Here is a 22,689-nt window from a genome sequence, read left to right as displayed (position 1 = left end):
GTTTTGGTTTTGTTAAACTAAAGGGAAAAAAACGCCAGTGTAATGCATTATGTATCTTTTCATTTTTCAGCTTTGCATTCAAAACCAGGAGTTTGGCATAAAAGAAGATGGAACACCTGAGGTAGATATGGTTGTCATGGTATGTTAATTGTCAGATGAGGAAGATTAGACTGCTCTTGTTTAGAGGTGGTTAATAGGTAATTTTTTTTTTAAGTCAGACATTTGACTGTAAGTGCTGGGTTGAGAAAATGTTCCTAATTGACTATTTGGATAATTCTAAACAGCATGCACAAATAAAATGATGTTTGAGAAAGTAGAAAACCCCAGAGTTTTCTTAAATATTTAACTCCAATCTCGGGAGGAGCAACTTCTTCACAGAAAGCTGTTAATTGAATGACACCAGGTTACAGACTTGGAATAAGTCATTGAGATTCAGCCTCAAAGGAGGTATTTGAATTAGGAACCTGTCTTTTCTGAAGTCAGGGAAGTTGACTTTGTTCATTTGTCTTCCTATGTAATGATTGCACAATGCTTGAGCGTTAATAAAACAGCCAACTACCATTTTAATCACTTAAATGCAGTTGTAAAAGAATATTGTGCCCTTTATTCTTTGGGGTTTGGTTTTTTTTTTTGTGTTGAAACAAACTTTCCTATGCCTCTGAAACAAATGCAGAGATGTAAGTGGACCCTGCATGATACGAATTTGTGTTGCTGCTTTCATTCTTTCTACTCTCAACTGTTGTTCTGTCTACTGTATGCCAGCAACTGTTGTCACCTGGAACTCTATTTTCAGTCCCTTTTTTGAAACTTATCCTTGTCCAGTGTTTCAGTGACTCTTTGAGAATAAGTAGACCTGTGTGCCTTTATGTTTCCCAACTTAGGTCTCCAACTTTGAAGTCAATCCTTTGCTAACTTACCTCTCTCTTAGATGTTAATCATAAGCAGATAATTTTTTGGCCTTCTCTCTGTGTGCCTTCGTTACCTGAGCACCTGTCTTTCCTTGGGTTTATTTTCTTGTGTCACTCTCTCTTAAGCTTTCAGCCTTCTGGCCAAGAGTTAAGACCTCTTTTCTTGCCTGCTTTCTACCTCTTACTGCCTCTTACTACAGGCGATTCCTTTTCTTCCTTATAAAAGTTGGAATAACAAAAGACATGCCACCATATATAGTTTAAAGAAATTCACTGGGAGGCTTATGGACCTCTTTCAAATCACTAGCCTTCCCAGACTAGTTTCTGCTTCATACTTTTTGCTGTACTTCTGCCTGTCTAGTTACTGACTGCTTTGTTCTTGTCCTGTGTCCCTCCCATGTCCCTTGAGTGGATTACCCTTGTGGTTTTTTTTTAATCTGTATGGACTATTTCTCATATCGTGCTTATTCTGTTGATCTTACTTTAGCAGGTGACTGTTTAGCTTTTAAGTGGAGTCTTAGGTTATGGATAGAATTTTCTAAGGAATATAGGGAAGAGTTAGAGGTTAATCCCCATATTTTCCAGAAAAGTAGAAAAATACCTCAAATGGAAAAGTAGAAAATAAAGCAGTGGAATTGCTGTTGGTCAGATAAATTTGGGTTGTTTTGTCAAGGGCAAAAGAAACCCTAATAATAAATCCCTCTTTACTGGTTATACTTGTGCATTACTGATTTGCCCCCTTTGCAGAGATACCTAGGAAAGCACGGGATTAAAATTGGTCTAGACTTACTAGAGTTGTGTTCATACTGAGCTTAGTGTATCCTGTTTACTGTCTTTAGGTTAAGAAACTGTCATGATACAGTACCAGACTAACACAGCTGTAGTGGTTCCAGTGTCCAGGCAGGGTAGCTTGTGTATCACTGCATAACACAGTACTGTAAATAATCTTGTTTTATTAGATGACTCTTCTCCTCTACAGTATGTCTTTTAATAACTTCATTTCAGCAGTTCTCCAGTGATGAAAGCATTACTGATAAAGCACAGGACTTTCTACCAAATCCCTCTGCAAAATTATTTCCAGTGTGACACTACCAGGGAAAATAAAAGAATAAAACATGCATCATTTGAGCAGGGAGTTGATCCTGTAAATAGTGTTTCTTACCTCTCATTATAGTTGCTTGGTTTCTTATTAAAAATTAAATGAATCTCATGAAATGCACAATACTATAGGAAAGAAGACTCAGTACTTCATGATTCACCATTAGGGCTAACTAGGGGGTTTTAAATGTATTCCACAAAACTTGTACAGAACCGTCTGCCCAGTGTGTCATTCAGGATTATGCATAATAATCCTTAGATACTGAAAAACCTAACTTTCTCTCATGCATAAGGGAAACTTTGTTGTTCAAGGAAGTAGAGAAGATTTCTTGGGACATTAAAAATAGGAGTTGGTTCACTTCTGTTTTCCATAAAATCTCTGCTGTGATAATGTTTTACAAGTAAGGTCTGAAGTATGCAAATCAAAGTTTAAATGGCCAGTTTCAGGGTATTGTACTTCTGTGTTCTTCTGTAGCAGGTATCTTCTGAAGTGCAAACAGCTGCCTGTATCTCAAGGCATTCAATTAATGAATTTAGCCATTATTGTTCTTAGCAGGCATTTATTCATTTTACAGCTTTTAATAAGAGCAAGTTTCTTTAACTTTTTCCCCTGATGAAAAGAAGCAGCATTTGATTTTGACCTTGTCAGGTGATACAATCCTAATCAATATATCATTGTTGGCAATTTTTAAGGATCATCCTGGATGCGTCTGCATGCATGTGCACCAACCACCAAAGTCTGCTGGAAAGCAATCTGTGCTGCCTGCAGTGCGCAGGAACACGCTTGAGGGTTTTACGAAGGAATGTAACACTAATAAATATCTTTCAGCTGTTTCTTGGGGAATCTTTTAGACCTCTGGCTGTTAATCCTTGTCCCAGTTCTTGGGGAAAATCTATTTAGCTTTTATGTGCTTTATCTATAATCAGCTTATTCAGAATTAATCTCCATGCCCATCTGCAGGCTCTTGACAGGCTGGTAATTTCCCTTCCATCTCAGTCTCGTGCCCAGAGGAATTGCACACTTGCAACTAGTAAAATTTTTGTTGTTTTCAGCAAATTGCCACAGGAAAATAACGTTAAGCTTTAAAACAGGGATATTAATATTAGCTAGCTGTTGAGGAAAAGCAAAGATTAGAGATAAGATCTTGTAGCCACTCATTTAGTCATGCCAAGCTTCAGTGCGTTTCAGCATCCAGTTTTGTGTATTTTAAAAAAAAAAGGTAAATAAGAGCAAACACAGTGAAATGGAGTAAACGATGAAATGTTGTCCTACAGCAGTATTCCTTGTGGAATCAATCTTCAGTTTCCTTAGTGTGAGAAGATGGTGAGAAGGGGTATTTGTTGTTCACAGACATTTGATAGTATCATGAAATGCAAATATGCAAGTACAAAGCTTTTCAAGCTCTTTAAACGCTCAGACTTTCTTCACTTTGAATTTTGCAGAGGAAGTGTGTAGTCATGGTTCACTCCTTTATTTCATTGCACATGTTTGGATCTTCTTAAATAGAGATTTTCCTTTAGGCATTTTAAATGTTTTATAAACATTTAACAGTCCTTTATGCCTGTAAGATCAACAGGTTTCAGATCTCATCTTTTCACCCAGATTTCAGATTATTTGGGGAGTGGCTAATTCTCCAGAGTCACTCTGATAATTAGTGGAAGAATTGGAAATTGTCTGCTTGTTTCTGTCTTCAAATTTTTGACTACTTGTGTACGTTGCTTTGCATCCCAGTGATTCTTCTGTCTGGGTGAAATGGGGATAGGTGAGGTGTATACAGGTATCTTGTGCTTTGCTGTTTTATTGACCCTGGTCAGAGGTGTTGCTGGCTTGGAGACGGTGAACAAGTAAGCCGCCTTATGGAAAGATTCTGTTCCCACTGAGTTTTGGTAATCTAGATCAGTATTTGAGATTGTCTTCCTTGCAGTCCCCTTGTCCAAATCCAGTGTGTGCTTTTCCTCCCTCAATAGCTGATGTTTACTGTGTTTGCATGTTTTGTGTATGGGGTCTAGCACTGTTAATGTGCTAAGAATTTAGGTACATAATCCCTTCTGATAAATCCAGAGAGCCTAAGTGTAAGTGATGGGTTAACAGCAAAATAGCTGCTGTTGATACAAAGCCCATTACTTTGGTTTTCTTTTTTTCCCTGTGCTCCTGTAGAGAGAGAAAGCAATATGACAAAAGTTAAAAGATGAAGTTGTAGAAGGTGAGTGGCACCTGTTCTGTTCCTTCTCAGTAGAAAGACTGACTTCACTGAACTACTATAAATTAGAGAAATACTGAATTGGTATTTTAAAATATAATAACTCGTGCTCTTCTGTGAAATCTGGCACCAGGTTGACAGACCTGATGCTGAATGCTTGCTTTTATTTTGTTAATGAGCACTGACTGTCAAGTGTTGCTGACCATTGGGAATGCTATGGTACAACCTTTTGTGAGGGCTTTGGGCCCTAAGCACTTACAAGATGTGTTCATCAAATACTTGGTTGTTATTTGTGATTGAGTTTGTTTTGCTTACTGATGAAATCCTTCTCCCTCTGTTTGTAGGATGATAAAGTTAAATCTCTTCTCCTGAATTTGTTCTGCTGTAACAGACTGACAGCTGAGCAGGTGCTGAGGGATGATTGCTTCCTCGTAGTTGATGCTATTCCAGTTTCGCTACAACCAGGTGAAGAGCGTGAGCCATGTGAAGAACATGATTCTGAGAAGACAGATGAAAAAAAATACGTGATTAACTGAGGAGAGTGGAGCAAACCCTACTTAATAGATGAGGAACTTTCCCATCAGGTGTTTGATTGAGACTTCTGTTTTTGTTTGGTTTTGAAATCATTGTCCTGATCTGAAATCTCAAAATATAAAAGGTTTGGTAGGTGCAGTCATGTTTTGTGATTACACAATCTTCACTGCGTTTTCTTTTAAGTACATATTATCCCGAATAAGTTTGGGATTGTAAGTGTGGTGTTACTGATTGTGTTCTTAGTTTGTCAGCCTTTTTCTTTGTCCTTTATGTAGGCTTTAAATTTACAGAGAATAGTCTTGTTAGATGCCAGACATCTTTAAGATGAAGCTTTAGTGACTTGGTTTTGTATCCAGTTTTCTATCCCTCTTCTTGCTCTGATTCCAGATAACACATTCCTCTTAAAGATGCTCTAGGGTATTACCTTTTTGCTGGAGGTTTTTTGTTATTGCATAGCCAAGTTGTTCCTACAGCAACTGCCTTCAAGATTTAAGGAAAAAAAAAAATACTGCTTTAACAACTAGTAAAGGAAACGGAGAGCAGCCTGCCTCTTTTCTGTCTCTCTGCATTTGAAAAATGCAGTTGGCTTTCTAGAGAGCAGGCATCCTTCTAGTTGCTCCTTTGCAGTGCTGCTGCCAACCGAAGTACCATACACACGCATTTGCAAAAACTACTGCTTATTTGCTCTACATAAATGTCTGTATGTATCACCTGTTCTTGAACGTTGTTTGCAATAGCTATAAAGGTGTGATTTTCATGAGCGGGTTTGTTTGCCTGCAACAGTTTTCTGTTAACATTACCATTGAAGGAGTTTTGTCAGCTCTTTATTTTTACAGGAAATTGTTCCTTATCTTTATGAAGGTTTTCCTTTCTTCTTGAAAAGAAACAGGTCAAAATGTGCAGAGTTGCTGTAGCAATATACTTAGCCTCTGGGTGTTGCTCTTGGACAGCGCTGTTGGCAGACTAGTATTTTGTAGAGGAATTATTGAAGCTGCATGTTGTCAGATGAAGAATGTAAAAATGCAGTATGTAATGGGCAAGAAGCAGCACCAGGGAAATTGGGGAGCTCTCAGGCACAATAACACAGGCTACAGTGGATAGAAGATACCACCTTGACAGATCCACCTCTGATATTACACTTGGTTCTCCATCCTTAAACCAATTAGTTTTTTATATGGAATAGCATGTAAGATGCTTCATCCTTTTTAATTAAATGCTAACGATTTTTTTAAATTTCTGTAATGTGTATATAAGCAATGATAGCAAAACCGTTGTTAAAAATATTTTTTATGTAGAATTTTTGGTTAGTGTGATAAATATTTTCATTACAGAAATCACAGAAGAATAATACCTTGTTTTCTGTCACTGAAAATAAACAGTTTAGCAATTTTGTGGGATGCTTTCCAAATACTGATTGCAGTCTTTCACTGTTAATAAAAGGCTAACTTTGATTTTAATCAGTGTTAAACACTGAATAGAGGTTAGAAGACTAAGCTGATGGTTTGTATCGTGCTGTGTCATGTATATTAGAATAAATTTTTGCCCAGTTTTCCTGCTCCAGAGTCCATGCAACCTAAAGTGTACTTCTTAAATCTCCAAATAGCTAACCTTCTTGGTTTTCTGAAACCAGAAGTCTCTGTGTATGCTTGATTAAAAAAATTGCAGTCTCTTCAAAATCTCTTCACCAGCTGTAAGTAATACGATTTTTACATGTGGAACCTAGCACGAGATGGATTTTTGTGGTGTGTTGTTTTTTATTAAAAAAAAAAATTGCAATAAAACTTTTGAAACCTTTTGGTACATATGAGTGTCAGGGAATGAGGCAGCCTTTCCATTTGAATTAAATGTTGATTACCGTCTTAAGTGTCACCAGTTCTGTTTGTTTCTACATGACCTTCTCTATGGTAATTTTGTAGCTCTGGCTTTCTTTTCATTTCGTACTTGCTGGAGACCTTAAGAAAATAGTTTAGTTCAGGGTCATGTTGCACAGCTATCCTGCCAAAGCTGAATACTAATCCATGGTAATGGACTGCCTGCTGTTCAGTTCGAGACACACCTTTTTCAGCTGCGTCTCTTCTGGCTAGAAGATGGGTACTTGGAGGATAGAGAAGGGAGGTTGAAATGATCCTGTAGGAATGGTCTGTCTCCTTACTCGCTTGCTGCTGCTTCTAAGAAGCCCAAACGAAACCTACCTCACTCTTCCTTGGTACCAGCATTCTGCAGTTTTGAGCAGTGTCCTTGCACAGACCAGATCGGTGGGGAACCTTCAGGGACTGAGTGTTGTTTCACTGGGACGTAAGGAGTTCAGTTGCTGTCATATGGGCCCAAGACATTCATATCTTCTTATGGCCTCTAATGGTAAGCCTGCAGTTCCAAGTCTTGGTGCTGACAACTTCCTTTCATGAGGACTGTTACCTTTGTTACTTGTTCAGATTTGTGTTCTCTCTGCACTCTTCACGTTGGTGTCCACCAGTCGTATGTTGGTATCAGTCTCAGCTTTTGCTCGGAACATCATACCCAAGTCAGCTACTACACTCGCCTTCTAGGCTGTGGATCTGGTAACAAAGAGGAAATGCTTTCTTCAGGCACCTGCAACAACTGCTTCCTCTGCTTTGCCTAACCTAGCCTGCAGACCTGGGATAGGGCTGGTTTTCTTTGGGAAGAGGACTTCTTTCAGCAGATTGGGAGAACATTAACATTTCTTACCTCCATGGGTGGGGTGGAGCTGTGGGAACTACTCCTTTCTGATTGCTGCACCACTGGTCACTTCTGGAGACTCCTGCTGTTTACTGCCTCTTAATCTTCATGCCCACCGTAACATCCATAGTAACATTACTACATCTTTGTACATAGTTTGCTGCTCACTCCATTAGTATTTAACACCTCTGCCTGTGTAGTTTAGAGAAGGGTGGGGATTTTTGGACTTCAAAATAGCTGTCTGCTAGTACAGAGTCCTTCTTATTAGCACTCACTAGTATTTTAACAATATTTTTTCCTGATGGTGGCTGCAAGTTTGTATAGCCCACAGGTTAAGTTATATTCCTTCATAGGCAACTGCCGCAAGGACTTCCCCTAAATGAGCAAAGATTTATTTCCTCTGCAGTCACTTCATTTCCCCCACTTCCAAGGAAATTGGTATGAATTCATCCTCATTTCAAATCAGGAGTCTAGTAGCTTGCAAGTTGATGGATTTCTAGACCATGGTGGATGTTTGGGAGCCAGATCTTCATTCATATAACTTAAAACACTGGTGAAAACTTTCCTCAGGTTTCTGGGTGTGTGCTGACAGGCACTTCACTTGCAGCTCCTGCAGCACTTGTCATGAAACGTGTGTTTTTCACAGCAGACATGCTGTGGCTAGACAGACTGAAAACGATTGTCAAATTGTCCTGTCCTTTAGGGTTGTGGACAGATCTGCTGTTAATGACATGGAATTCTGTTCTCTTAGCGCCAGCCTGCACTGTGGTGGGGGCACATGGGCTCAGGCGTTGGCATTGGGTTATGGCAGCTTTAGATTCAGGGGCTGCAGTACATCAAGATCACACCATATAGAAGCATCTTCATAAGTTAAAACCATTTGAATTGGGATTTTTAAAAAAAATGTTATCCCTTTTGTCTGGCATCTGTGTAAGCGTACAGCTGCAAGTATGTTATTAATAGGTGGGGAGAAACAAGATTTGCCCTGCTGTGTGAAGAAGTGTTGTTTGGTTTGTATTTGTTACCCTCCTGTGTTGCCAGTAGCTAGTGAGCTGCCTGAGGCCTATGGCTGGGACCCCCTCCCACTTGCTGTACAGCAGAGCTGGGAAAGCTTGCCAAAACTCCCTGACCCGCGTTTCTTCACTTGCGAACTTCCAGCTATTCAACTTTACTGCTATCTTTACAATTGGTAGCATGGTCAAGCAGACTGGATCTGTTCTGTCTCATCTCAACAGTCCTAGTGTGGACCAGAAGTTTTTGGTACCCTCGGTATGGTGTTACGAGTTTAATCTGTCAATTTAGCAACCCTCTGGCTTCTTTATGATCTCCTTTTTCAACTCTGCCCTGGTGTTTCAGCAAAGCCAAGAGCTGTACCAGCTGGTGTCAGTATACTGGATACTGGCAGACTTGACAGCTCTGGAGAAAGAGTCCTTGTTTGAAGGGGAAGAAGATGGTGCTTGTGAGCCTCGGGGGTTTGAGATGCAAGATATTATTCCTCTAGATGACTCAACAGCAGGTTTTGCCCTTACCAGGTGTGTCTTGAATTGTGGCCTAGGATGTGTGTGCTGTTAAAGTGCATGTTAGGGCCTTGCAATCAGTACGTGGTTGCATGTAGTTAGTTCCAAGAGCTGAGGGAACATGTGTAATGTCCTCTCCATCACTTACCGAGTCCTCCATGCATTGCTGCAGCTTCTCTTTCTAACCAGCTTCTTGAGAACTTTTCTTCTGTTCCCTGTCCTCGCTCTGGTAATAACGTTTCTCTGTTGCTCTCAGAACCTGAAAATCTGTGAAATGCAAGTTCTTAGTAGCGTTGCCTTATGTACCCTGTGGTGGGTTAAGTTATTGCCTGCTCCCCCACCTTGCCCTGCCAAGGCTGGAGCAGAGTAGACACAGGGGCAATTCTTGAAGGAGAATAAGAGTTATGTACCCAGTAGATGGTCTTTTGGGTGTCTTGAGGTTCAATAAAAGGCTTTTAAGTGGTAATTAGCACACTTCAAATTTTTATGCTGTTTGCATGAACTTTGGTAAATTGCAAGCTGTGCAAGTCCTACCAGCTGAAACTCTGGACAAACACGCAAGGTGGCTTGTGCAGCATAAAAGTCACGTACAATGTAAGTCTGTATAGCCAGCACAACTCAGAGGATTTCTTCATGTACAAGTATCTCACTTTCAGTTTACAGAATCGATTCAGTCTCCCTCAGGAGAGAAACCAGGAGAATTCCTTTGGAGCAAATAGATTGAAGATGCTTTGGTCCAGCTACCATGATGAAAGCTGGATGAATACTCCAAAGTAAAAGCCTGCTGACCTCAATATCAGGAGATGCAGGTGGAGGCTGCTGGAATTGGAAGTGGTTTTATTTGAAAAACTCCCCCACCCCCCCACTCCCCCCGACTTTGTTTAAAGTTGAAACTTTAAACAGATCTGTTCCATAGCAACTTTTCTTCCTTCTCCTAATTTAAGATAACTGTCAAAATGATGATTCTACAAAAGCAATGCCAACCTCTTTTTGAAGGCTGGTTGTTGCCAATGTTCATGTTGCAGGTGTGCAGTTGTCGTAAGCTCAACAATCTGCCTGTAATTTTTATTCTCTGTCCTTGTCAGCAAGAGGTGGAGCTGTTGTTCATTTGTTCTTCCAGCTGTCACCTTTCCTCTGTAAAGTTGTTTTTTTTTATTTCTTTTTTTCTTTTTTTTTAAACCTAGTTGGAACCTTTTGTTTGTCTGTTTTTAACTTCTCCGTTGGCCCAAGGATTGGCTACTGTGGCTACCTGTTTTCTCTGCACCTTTGTGTAAATTTTTTTTGGTGAAGTGATATATTCTTGTACTTGCATATTGAATTTTGTTGCATCTGGATAAGTTTTAAATTATCATAGATTCATAGAACGGTTTGGGTTGGAAGGGACATCTAGTCCAACCCCCCTGCCATGGGCAGGGACATCTTCAACTAGATCAGGTTGCTCAGAGCCCCGTCCAACCTGACCTTGAATGTTTCCAAGGATGGGGCATCCACCACCTCTCTGGGCAACCTGTTCCAGTGCTTCACCACCCTCAGCGTAAAAAAATTCTTCCTTATATCTGGTCTGAATCTACCCTCCTTTAGTTTAAAACCATTATCCCTTCTCCTATTGCTACAGGCCCTGCTAAAAAGTCTGTCCCCACCTTTCTTATAAGCCCCCTTTAAGTATTGAAAGGCTGCCATAAGGTCTCCCCGAAGTCTTCTCCAGGCTAGACAACCCCAACTCTCTCAGCCTTTCCTTGTAGGAGAGGTGTTCCATCCCTCTGATCATTTCTTGTGGCCCTCCTCTGGACCCGCTCCAATAGGTCTTTCCTGTGCCGAGGGCTCCAGAGCTGGACGCAGTACTCCAGGTGGGGTGTCACCAGAGCGGAGTAGAGGGGCAGAATTGCCTCCCTCGACCTGCTGGCCTTGCTGCTTCTTACGCAGCCCAAGATACGACTGGCCTTCTGGGCTGTGAGTGCACATTGCCGGCTCATGTCCAGTTTTTCATCCACCAGTACCCCCAAGTCCTTCTCGGCAGGGCTGCTCAACTCTCCCAACTGTTATCCATGCAAGATACTTCTTGATAGTAATAACTTCTGTCAAGGGAGTGACAAGAGAGGCAAGCCTCTGACAGTTCTGGTATGCCATCTTTTTTCCAATGGTTTCACGCAGAACATAGCACAGTTTTTTTGACTAGGATGGTCTGTGAACGTCTCCTCTGGAAAGGACATGCACAGTCATTACCTTCCCAGAGGCTGCTCCTCCTCCTTTTAATACTGGAGAGCATTGAAGAATTGAGGCTTGTTTGGGCAGGCTCTGCCATTTATACCTGGTCATGTAGGATGCTCGAGGAGCAGGAGAAAATGTGTGTGTGACTTGCAGGCGCAGCTAGGGCCACAGTTTCCAACACATCACATGAAAGAAACATCTTTTGCTATCAGGGCCTCATAGTTCAGTCACTATGACTCAACAGCCTTTGTATTTCAGTACTTAATTCCTTACATTGTCTCTGCAAACATCACTATTGTAGAGGGCAAGAATGGTTTGGTGCTGGTGTTCTCTTGGAGACACTGTTATTTACTTCATGGTGCCATCTGCAAGTAATATGACCGCTAATGCACTTAAACTGTGAGACTGACCATTTGGGTATGCTGTAGTGATTTGTCACAGAGCAGCCTTTCTTCCTCCAACTTAATAATAGGCTTCCAGCTTCGTCTGGATGTATGCTGCATGTTGTCCCACTGTTTTACGAGGGAAGCAGCTAATCTTTAAAGATAGGATCAAAACCCTCGCTCTTATTTATATTCATCTGCTCCCACTGCTGGAGACAGAAATGGTGTGGGGAACTGAAGGAGATACTGGGTACCAATGGCTTGGTTTTTGAACACCACTTTTTTCTTCCTGGATATTTCTGTTTCAGTGAAAGCCTCTAAAAGAAAGGAGGGTTTGACAGGAAGCTTAAGAAATGTGCACTGAAACTTGTTCTAAGCAGTACATCTGAAGTGTACTTGAATAGCATCTATACATACCACCCGTATGCTATTTTAAAGCATAGGTGGCAGTATTATTTCTTGATGGTCCTAACTCTACCAGAAGTTACCGCTTTTCTCCTTTGCAAGAACACAGTGGCAGGAAACAACCTGTTAGTGCTGTTAGAAGGGCCAAAATGCTGAATTTGGTTTATTGAAAATGTAAAACATTTTCTAGTCAGAATGTACTGACAGACCGGCATGTTGTGTTAGTATCTTAACACTACGCCTCAGGGCATTTATAAAGTTAATCTTTTGACATTTTTATTTGCTTTATGGCTCAGCATCATGATTCATTTTTATCTTTTAGAAGTTCCATTTATGACTGTCATTTAATTGATGGTAACTACAAATTATACTAGCTGCAAAGGAATACAGAAAAGAAATGCAAGTAGTATAATTTGGAACATGGTAATCTTAGTAGCCTGAGTCATTAATTTCATCATCCGCTGCAGTTAGTATCATTTTATGATTCATAAGTCTATTCGTTTCTTTTTTTAGTGTGTCATCAGATAAATAGCTCAACAGTAAGGTGGCAGAATTGTCTTGTCTCACCCCAGTCGTAGGAGAGAATGCAGGTTTGATCGTTCCTATGTATACGTAGCAAATCTGTCCCTCTGACCTCTTAAATCTGTGAAACAAGTTCCCGTGCTTCAGTGGAGCACTTGCTGATTAAGCCATTCAGATTATCAAATGGCCGCTACCTCAGCATAAAATTTACACTTTGTTCAAATTGTTTTGGAATGCATTTACTCATTTGCTGAAGAAGAGAGCCACCAGAGATCAGTGCACAGACACTTACAGAGCGATCCTGGCCTGACTTGAGCAGGAAGCAATCAGCATTTGCTTAATGTTAAGTCAGTGCTACTGCAGAAGTACTGTCAGGCTCTTGAATGGTTGATGTCTCTAATTTAATTAGAGAAAATGTAATCCTTTCATTAATGTCTGTGGGTTCACTTTCAGTTTAAAATCCTCAAGTGGCATGATTTGTTTTGGAATGCCCCCTCTTTTTAGGTGCCGTGCCAGCAACGGTACTTGCCACCTACTAACTTCATTTTGAAGTTTGAAAGGCTCTACAGAAATGATCAGTCTTTAGATAGATGGGTAGGTAGAGATACATTACTAAATCAGAACTTGCATTATTCAGGAGAATGAATTTGTTCTAGTAATGTTTATTACTTTTTCAGGAACCAGTGTGGTGAGGAGAAACAAGTTATGGGTATATAAAAATATGACCAACATCTTTGTACCCGTGGTAGTTCATTATAAAAGTCAGTATCCTCGGTTTTTGTTAAGTGTCCAAGCTTATGCGAAGGTAAATGTCGTATAAATTTAAAGTGCTGGGGTATTGGCTCTAGGCGCAGGCTTGACAAGGTAACAGTGTAATCAGAGTGTGCCACTGAGAGGTGGCACTTTTCACTGAGACTAACCTTGTTTTTGTAAAACGCTTGCAGGCTCCCATTCTGCCACGTCTGCCCAGTGTTTAGGAAAGATGAAACTATCCTGTACACGTATGCATACCTGTATGCATTCTGGTGTTTGTATTTAGATTCCTCTAGGATTGCTGCTTCCCAGATGGCATTTCATTCACTCATGTCTCTTTTCCGAGGGGCTCTGTGCATAAGTGGTTCAACTGTGCCATTAGAAGAGCTATGTTAGTTCTGAAATGATCCATTAATTGTCAACCGCAGTTTAATATCTCTGCTTTTTCCATTGTTTTGATAAATAAAATCTTAGTATGGTAACTCACTTTCATTCGCATAAGTTGCTGTGCAAGATTGCGTCACTTCTAAAGAATATGCAAAATCATGTCTTTTGACCGTGCACTAATCATCCTAGTAGCCTCAAAAGCAGGTTAAGCTAGCTTTAGCAAGTTAAATGCCAAGCAACTTCAGAGTAAATCAATTGGAGAAGACAGGATTTTTTGAGACTTGAAACATCTCCCGTGACCTCAGTGCTACTATTGGTCTTTTCAGTAAAGTAATGGGGATTCCTTGATAACCCTTTTTCTTGGCCGAGGTACTCTTTCCAGACTTGGACATCACACATCAAGGAAGAGTAAAAACTCATCAGAGACAGTTCAGGGAAGAGTATGAGAAAGTCAAAGGTCTACAAACCAGGATATACAAGCTAGAAAAAAGACTTGGGTGGGTAAAGAAAGGGTGGGTTTTAAGTCTTCTAAGAGGTAAAAGCCTAGAACAGAGATGAACAAAATAGTTATTACTACTTCTGCCCTTTGGGGATTAATGGGTTGATTTTTACAGCAAAGGAAATTAAGGTTAGACATTAGGGAAAGAAACATTCTAACTCGGCAGTTAAGCACTGGAATGTATGGCTTAGGGAGGCTTGAAGCCTCCAGTACTGTAATGAGATAAGGCAACTGTCTGGCAGGAATGACATAGGTATGTATAACTACTATGGGGTGGAAGATGGGCTGGATGATAACTCTTTTTATGTTCTACTTGGCTCTGTCTTTTGTATTTTTTTTTTTGTTTAAAACGTATCACTTTGCCTTAAGCCATCTCTATTAGGTAGGTTGATTTCATCAAGAAAAAAAATGTGTGAACTTGGAGTACCTTGAATTAGGTAAATATAAAGGTAGAAACTGGGTTAGAATCTCCTTTGCAGACGGTAGGGAAAGGAGACCTAGGTTAACTGCATGCAATCGAGATGCATCTGCAGTTCCAGCCCTAGGAAGCTTAAACAGTGACTGGCCTTTTCTCTTCATTGGAAGGTCCACACATGAATTACTCTGTACCAAAGGCAGCTTGACATTTGCAGAGACCTGCAGCACTCAGAGTAATAGGTTCTGCCTGCAAGGATGACTTCAGCAAAGGCTTTATCAATTGTAAAGTCTTGTTCAGTACATCTCTAAATCAGTTTTAAAGCATTTTAATTTATTTTATACAGAGGCCTGTTGTCCTTAGCTAGTCGTCAAATGCATTGCTGCAAGCAGTAACTGTCTTTTGTGGCCAGAATGTTACCGGTATATGATTAGTAAGATATCGAGCTTGCTTTGGATACAAGGCTGAAAACACCCGCAGATGTCTCATCCTGTCGGGAAACATTCTATTTAGAGTATACTGCCTCTATGTCTAATCTGCCATGGGGGGAGAATTGCCAGATGACACACCGCCTGCTGGTAAATTGTCATCGGGCTGGGCAGGAAGCTGCATTTACATCAGTATTCATATGGGACCTCCCAAAAAATCTGCTTCGAAGTGGGACTGACTTTGTCCCTTGAGAGAGGTTACCCAAATCCTATCCTCTGTTTTTATACCTCTTTTTTACAAATGGTACCTGACGATGACAACAGGATCTCTTTCTATACAGGTCATCGTCTGCTGTTGATTTCCCATCTGCTGCGCTTGTTCGGCATATCTGCTGCAGAGGTTGTTACGATGATCCAGCCACAGTTGCCTTCAGGCAGGGGAATAAGCAGCAGACGGAGGTGAGCTTCTGAGAAATACACCTCCTGCTTTTGTTCAGCTGTCCCTGGTAGGAGTAGTGTTAAAAAAAAAATAAATACATAGAATATGATGCAAGCGGACTTGTTTTTTACAGGGAGCCATGTGCCAAGCATTCCGGAAGAGGTTCAATTTGTAGAATCTTTTAGACCATTAGCTCATACTGAATTTTTGCTATTAGCCTCTTTCTCAGGAAGCCTGAAAGTCAAAGGTCGAGGGGGAATCCTGAACCAGGAGAAGGTAAAGAAACCCACCTCACTCTTTGCACCAATTAAATTGAGTAAATGAAACTGAAGTGTCTTCTCTCATGGTTCGCTTGTTGAGATGGTCTTGGCAATGAGCATTCTTCCCTTCAGTGCAATCAGAGTAGCGTTTGTCTTGGAAGAGTTTTCAGTCATCTGATATGACTCTAGAAATTGTGCTGGGTTTAGTTAAGAGTATGTGCCACAGCTCTAAGTCCACCACAGGCAGTGAGCTCAAGGTATAGACTAATCCCTCCCATGTCTCCCAGCTCTCGGCTTCTCCTCGGAAAACAAGAGGAAAAGTACGTGTTTGGAGTGAGAGGCAGGGGGCATCATGTTTAGGGCTGAAAGTCTCCTTCTCTAAAGTTACTACTGATCTGTTACCGTGGGGTACGTGTTGACGTAGGATAGCCTTTGCCGGGCACAGAGAGGAGGTCTGCATTATTGCACAGTGTGAAAAAAGATCTTTTGCGATAAGCCAAGCATTTGAAGAAATGCATCTAAAATGGAAGGGAAAAATGAAACTTGAAGCTACTGTTCCATTTGGGACAGATTTCTGAGAGTTTGCCTTTGAGAAAGTGGAACTTAATGGACCAGTGACAAAGTTAAAGCAAACAGGAGTGCAGTCCTTGCAAGTACATACTACTAAGATTTTTATTACAGAACAAGAACAGTGACCATCCCACTTCCAAGGAGAGCTGTAGCATGTCTCTATGGTAGGCTCAATTTTGGTTTCTTCAGAGTTTCACATAGGTACGGTGGATTTGAAGTAGAATTTTTCTTCAGCGTCTGGATAAATTCTTGAGAGTTGGTGTTCTTGCAATAGCCCTGACAAGCAGCAGTTGCCAAGATCTAACTTCTTGCTTTTTATTGGACTGCAGTACTGAGGGCCAGGACTAAGCTGTATGGCAGTAAACGTCTAAAGTGTGATGATCACTAAATGTGAAGAAATGCTAACTCTAGGTAGCAAAGTGCAATGCAAATGATTACTGGAAACCAAACTCTTTCCTTCAGTGCAATTGAGCCTGTTGCTTGTGGAGAACTCCCCCAAACCATGATAAATTACTCCGAACCTTGGTGGTAGAAGTGGAAGGATTTCCCTGTCAGAATTTGTTAGCTGTGTAATCTCACCTTTAATCGCTTAAAATGATGTAAAAAGTTGCTGACGTTTTGACAGTGGTGTGTTGTTTTGTTTTGTTTTGGTTTTTTTAAACACTTCCAGTGTTCTTTTCCTGGGCTGGTTTAAATGTGGAAATGAGGAGAAAATTCTTCTGAATTCCAGAGTGAGATGCTGAGTTTCAGAATGCAGTACCATGCCAAAATATCCAAATGCATTGGGAATGAGTTTGTTTGGAATAAGTTTCCATTGTATTACTCACACCTTTTTAATTTCAAGGTTTGTCTTTTCCCATTAAAACTGCGAATAGTTTTAGAAAGCGATCATCTAGAGATCAGTGTCAGTGTGTTCTGCAGATTAGGTTTAGTTCACTAACACCACGTAGATTTGATCTGTGTCCCTTGACCATCTATGGGTGTGAAAGGAGGAGGTGGTGTTGGCATGGACATATTTTGGATAAGTTTCAGTGTCCTCTTCAGATGAAGTTAATGGATCAGTTCACATCAGCCGTGCAGTTTCTTCCATGCCAAGGAACATTCTGCCCCGTGCAGGAGCAGGGTGGAAAAGGAGTTGTCCTAGTTTCATTAATGTAGTGATTTATCTCCATCTGATTTTCAGTCTGCAAATTGTGCATCGTTGTCTTGCTTAATCTTGTCTTTCTCTGCATTGAATCCATTGCCCCCACTGCATGTCTTTTGGGTATTTTTCCTCTGAGTGCAGCTTTACAGGGCTGCATCACTTCATATGCTAGCTAGTGGCACAGAAGGGTTCTCTGTTCATGTTCAAGTGTCTACTCAAACCTTACTTTCTTTAGCAGGTCATTTAAAGGATGCAGAACATTCTCATTACAGCATTGGGCCTTTAGCTCACCATCCCGATCCATGGTTCAGCTGCACCGTTTGTCAGAGATTCAATTTCTTCAAATGCTGATGCTGTTAAAACTTTTTCTATAACAAGTGTGTAAAATGCCTGGTGGAAACTGTATTTGTTTGTAGTTGTTGATTTTCAGGCAGGAGGAAGGGTTTGCATCCTCATACTTTCTCAAAGTGTTGCTGTGTGAAGTAAGTGCAACCTCCTGGGGGTGATGATTAAAAACCACGTGTGTGTGCGCGCGCGCACGCGCTTGCATTCACTTCTTTTTTGTGCTGTGACTCAACTCGGTTCCTCTTCTCCAGGAGTCGGTAAGTGTTAGGGCAAAGCCTGTTTGCATCCAAGACCTTTGTCTCCTAACTCTGCTGCTGACAAAGATACAGAAAGGCACTCAAATGTATCTAATCTGAAAGCTGACAATTTAATATTCCCCAAGATGATGTGAGCAACTTGGGGCATGCCAAAGCAGACCTCACAACTGTCACAAGTATGTGGGTAGACAGATGTATGATGTACACATGCTATGAAAAAGAAAAAAAGAAGTTAAAAAAAAAAAAGTTTGTGATAGACAGGTACGTAGGCTAAATCAATTTACGTGCTTACTCTCCCTGACTTAGGTGCCGCTTGCTTGTTTGAATATTAGGCTAACAACAGACACTTAGAACTAGCATATCACAGAATCACAGAGCGGATGATGTCGGAAGGGGCCTCTGGAGATTGTCTATGTCCTACTTCCTGCCCAAAGCAGGATCAACTGCAGCAGGTTGCTCAGGACCATGTCCAATCGGGTGTTGAATATCTCCAAGGATGGAGACTGCAAACCTCTCCAGGTAATCTGTTCCAGTTTTTGACCACCTTTGTAGAGTGCATATTCAGAAATGGGCTACATGCATTATTAACCTTGCTTTAGTGACAGTTAAAAAAAAGCTTTTTCTTATGTTTAAATGGAATTTCCTATATTTCAGTTTGTGCCCTTTGTTTCTTGTCCTTTCACTGGACACCACTGAGAAGAGTCTGGTTCAATCTTCTTTACACTCTCTCATCAGGTATTTATACACTTTGATAAGATCACGCCTGAGCCTTCTGGTCTGCAGGCTGAGCCCTCAGCCTCTCTTCATGTGGCCAATGCTCAAGTCCACGTAGCCATCTTCATGACTCTTCGCTGCACTTGCTCCAGTATGTCCATGTCCTGTTTGTACTGGGGAGCCCAGAGCTGGACCCAGTGCTCCAGAGGACTCGGCGGTGCTGAGTAGAGGGGAAGGATCTCCTCCCTCCACCTGCTGGCAACAGTCTTTCAGCTGGCACGGGCAGGTCCCTCTCCCCCTGCCCCAGTAAATGGAAGATCCCTGACGAGATGCCTAGGACGAGGTGTTTGAATGTACTGCTGTGCACCTGCAGAGCTGTGTGGATGTGCAAGTACTTTGCACGTGCACATCGTGTGATCTTGGCAACTGCAGGCTATGATGGGGGCAAGTATGAGTCTGAAAATACCTGAAGTAGTTAAAATGAAAGGAAACTCTTGTCACTTGAATGACAAAGAACGATGTATGGGCACTGATGTGGGCATTTCAGTGGGATGTTTGGGTGTTTGTGATGAATCTGAGTGCAGAGATTTACAGTAACATTCTTCTGTGATATCCATGAGAAACTAGGCTAATGGTCAGACTGAGCAGCAGCTACAGATGATGGGCTTCATGTGTGCATTTTGGGTCCAATCTGGAGCTGCTATTGCCTTATACACAGTAAGACCCTGTAATCACATATCTCTTGTTTTCAGTCTTTCTTCTCCCTTCACTTACTGTTTGTTACCCATTGGTTTCACCTGATTTAGAAAAATCGGAGCAGAAGGTTTTCGTGTGTGAACTTCTTCTGTGGCATAACAAAGCCCAGAGCCCGAGAGGAGCCTCTGGATGCTGCCTCGGTCCGGGCGGTCACTTACCTGCTGCGCAGGTACCTCTGTGTGGTTGAATCAGTAACTGTACAGTACCCTTGCCTGCTGGCTGGAGGAGGCTGTCCATTCTCAGCTGTAATTCAGCATGTCACCTGTTTGCTTCAAGAACAGTGTTTGCTTTCACGCTGGTTCCTACCCCCTGTGAGAGAAGTGGAGATAAACTTTTCAGGCTGTATCACTAACCTGGAACAAAGATTTCTAATAAACCAAGTCTCTCCAAAGGTGTCTATCACTTAATTCTCTTTATTAATTTGTTTATGGAACCAGCATGACATGGTCCTGCTTTTGTTGGATTTTTCTTTTATTTTTGAATGGTTTGGCAAAAAGGTTGGCAGAGAATCTTTTCTATTTCTTACAGGGCACCCTTAGTGCAGTATTTTATCACTTCTTAAGGTGTGTATCAGCACCTTAAACCTTTAAACAGCAGTGCTTTTTATATAGGGAGCAGAAATGTTTGTACTGGTTTTCCTGAAAGAGCCTGTTTATGACTCATGCATCTGTATCTTCAGGCTAACATGCTGAAGGCTGCTGTAAACTCACTAATTGTCCTTTGTTGTGACACCATCAGGCATGCACAGCTAATCTGTGCAGAAAGGCACCGGCACTGCTGACCCTGGAGATGACTTGTTTTGTCTGTTTATTTCCACAGAACCTGCTGACTTAGAAGCCAGATGCTTTGCACCTCATAGAGCAGATGATCGTTTCTGAAATATTTTGAGAAGCAGAATGCTTTTGCCAAAGGGACTGCTTTGAAGGCGTATCTTATTTCTGTACCAAACCAATGGAAACACATTGGCTTCCAGTTGAGGCACTCAAGTCTTGGGTGACAAATCTTGAATCTAGAGCCCTGGTCTTAAAGGAAAGAGCAAAAAACCCCATCATAACTGCTTATGGAATGGGAATCCCATGGCATCCTAATGAAACTTATTCAGGAGTTGTGGTAACAGCAGGCACTTAATTCCTGGTTTTCAGCTCACTAGCAGTTGTGTGTAGTTGTGTATCTGGCTTCAGTTATCTTTGGTAAAAGCCGAGATTGGATGGAAAAAGGTGTCTGCTTTTTACAGCTTCTGAGGTTCTAGCCTTGAATCCATTGAGGAGTCCCTTTGCCGTGTGCTGAGGCAGTGGAGCAGATCCTTCCCACATTGTCTGTAATATGTTTTTTACAGCCATCAGTTGGTGTTCTCAGGTGAAAAGCCCCAGCCTTTCCACTCTTCCAGCCTGTGCACATGCTTGTCCTTTCCTCTCTAGAAGGTGAGGAGTGCGTGCTAAGGAGGATCTGAAAGCAAGATTAAGGTACAAAACTGTCTTTTAGTATTTGAGGGATGTGGGCATGTTTGTGTATGGGTCTTGTGTAATCACTTCTGGATGGTACTATTCTGTCCTGGCCAGTGCACTGTGAGACTTAGTGTCAAATAGAGGTTTTTGGAGAAGAACATAGGAACTAGAAAATGTATCTGGGAATTGTTTAGAAAGGTACGTCATTGTAAGCTAAACCCAAGCAAATGGAGAGGAAAAATGAGAGATTAAAGCTGGTTAGAGGGTGTAAGCAAGTAGCTGTACTGTTGAAACTGAGGGCAGACCTGCTATTATTTTAAAGTTAAAATCCCATCACCTGTGTACTGAGAAGGAGACACTGTTTTCATTGTAACTGGGAGACTGGTGTAGAGTCTGCACAGAAGAGTGGAAGACACCTGACACAGCTGCTGCAAGGGAAATGTCAGCCATCCATTGGCAAGAGGTTTTAGGACGTGCCTGGATGAATCTCTAGGGAGAGTAACTTGTTTCAGGACAAAGCCTGCGGTCAGCTACGTGAATGAACACTTTTCCATTTCTAAATAGTACAATGCACTGTAAGAATGCATCAGATGTGCTGTCCTAAGTGATGAGTGTAGAGTCAGCCATGATGAAAGGTAGATCCAAACTGAAATGAGTGGGAATTTTTCTGAGAAATCTCTTCCCTGTAGCCCATCTGGGCTATTGGTCACATCGCTCACTGTGGTCCGTGCAAAGCATCAGTCTATTCCCGTGTTATATTGCTGCCTTCCCTTCTGTAATTGATGCTTTCTCATAAAGTACAGAACAAAGTGTCTTGTGTGCTGTATGACTAGTCCTCACTATTTCTTTCTATGTAGTGCCTCTGCAGTTTAAATAGAGGCAGACACCCCTTCCACCATTGTGTGCACCTCCTGCTTGAATGGTGTCGCAAGGTCAGTATGTTATAGTGGTGGATTACTTCCTTCCAGTGAGGAATGAGGTCTCCTTGCAGGAAGGGCTGCTATGAATGGGATTTGTAACACTGGGAAGACGTTAGTATATTTTTTAAAAGGGTTTATTTTTCTGACACCTTTCTTTCTCAAAAGGAGCATGAAGAAAGCATGTTTAATGACAGAACTTAATAATCGGAGTTGTTTTAAATAAAATCAAGGAGGTGTTTAAGAAGTTCTTTACAGATTTTTTTTTTTTTTTAGATAGAACCCACCTAACATAGCTCTTCTTGCAAACACAGCACCTGCTCTGCAGATCAAGTTAGACTTCACACTCTTCTTTTGAAGATGAGATTATGTTCTTAGCAATTCACCTAGGTGTCGTGGTTTAATTTCAGTCGGCAACTAAGCACCACGCAGCCGCTCGCTCACTCCCCCCCACCCGGTGGGATGGGGGAGAGAATTGGAAGAGCACAAGTGAGAAAAACTCATGGGTTGAGATAAAAACAGTTTAATAATTGAAATAAAATGATAATAATAATATGATAATAATAATAATAATACACAAAACAAGTGATGCACAGTACAATTGCTCACCACCCGCCGACCGATGCCCAGCCAGTCCCCGAGCAGCGGCCCCCCTGGCCAGCTTTCCCCAGTTTATGTACTGAGCATGACGTCACATGGTATGGAATGTCCCTTTGGCCAGTTTGGCTGTGCCCCCTCCCAGCTTCTTGTGCACCTCCAGCCTTCTCAGTCAGTAGAGCATGGGAAGCTGAAAAGTCCTTGGCTAGTGTAAGCATTACCTAGCAACAACTAAAACATCGGTGTGTTATCAACATTGTTCTCATCCTAAATCCAAAACACTGTACCAG

The 22,689-nt window shown here is 41.4% G+C and overlaps 1 protein-coding gene across 1 annotated transcript in view; it reads left to right on the top strand.

The window, feature by feature from the left end:
* STK31 (serine/threonine kinase 31) overlaps positions 1-5,950 on the top strand; it is a 42,104-nt gene extending 36,154 nt beyond the window's left edge. Inside the window, exons 23-24 of the mRNA XM_076331331.1 lie at positions 71-139; positions 4,552-5,950. Of these exons, the coding sequence (XP_076187446.1) occupies positions 71-139; positions 4,552-4,743 (261 nt within the window). The 3' untranslated portion in view covers positions 4,744-5,950. The remainder of the gene's footprint in view (positions 1-70; positions 140-4,551) is intronic.
* Positions 5,951-22,689: the final 16,739 nt, after the last annotated feature.

This window comes from Aptenodytes patagonicus, chromosome 2, assembly GCF_965638725.1.
Source record: "Aptenodytes patagonicus chromosome 2, bAptPat1.pri.cur, whole genome shotgun sequence".
In the NCBI taxonomy this organism is placed as follows: domain Eukaryota; kingdom Metazoa; phylum Chordata; class Aves; order Sphenisciformes; family Spheniscidae; genus Aptenodytes; species Aptenodytes patagonicus.
The sequence above is the reverse complement of the archived record's forward strand: the minus strand, read 5'-3'. Positions and strand labels throughout refer to the sequence as shown.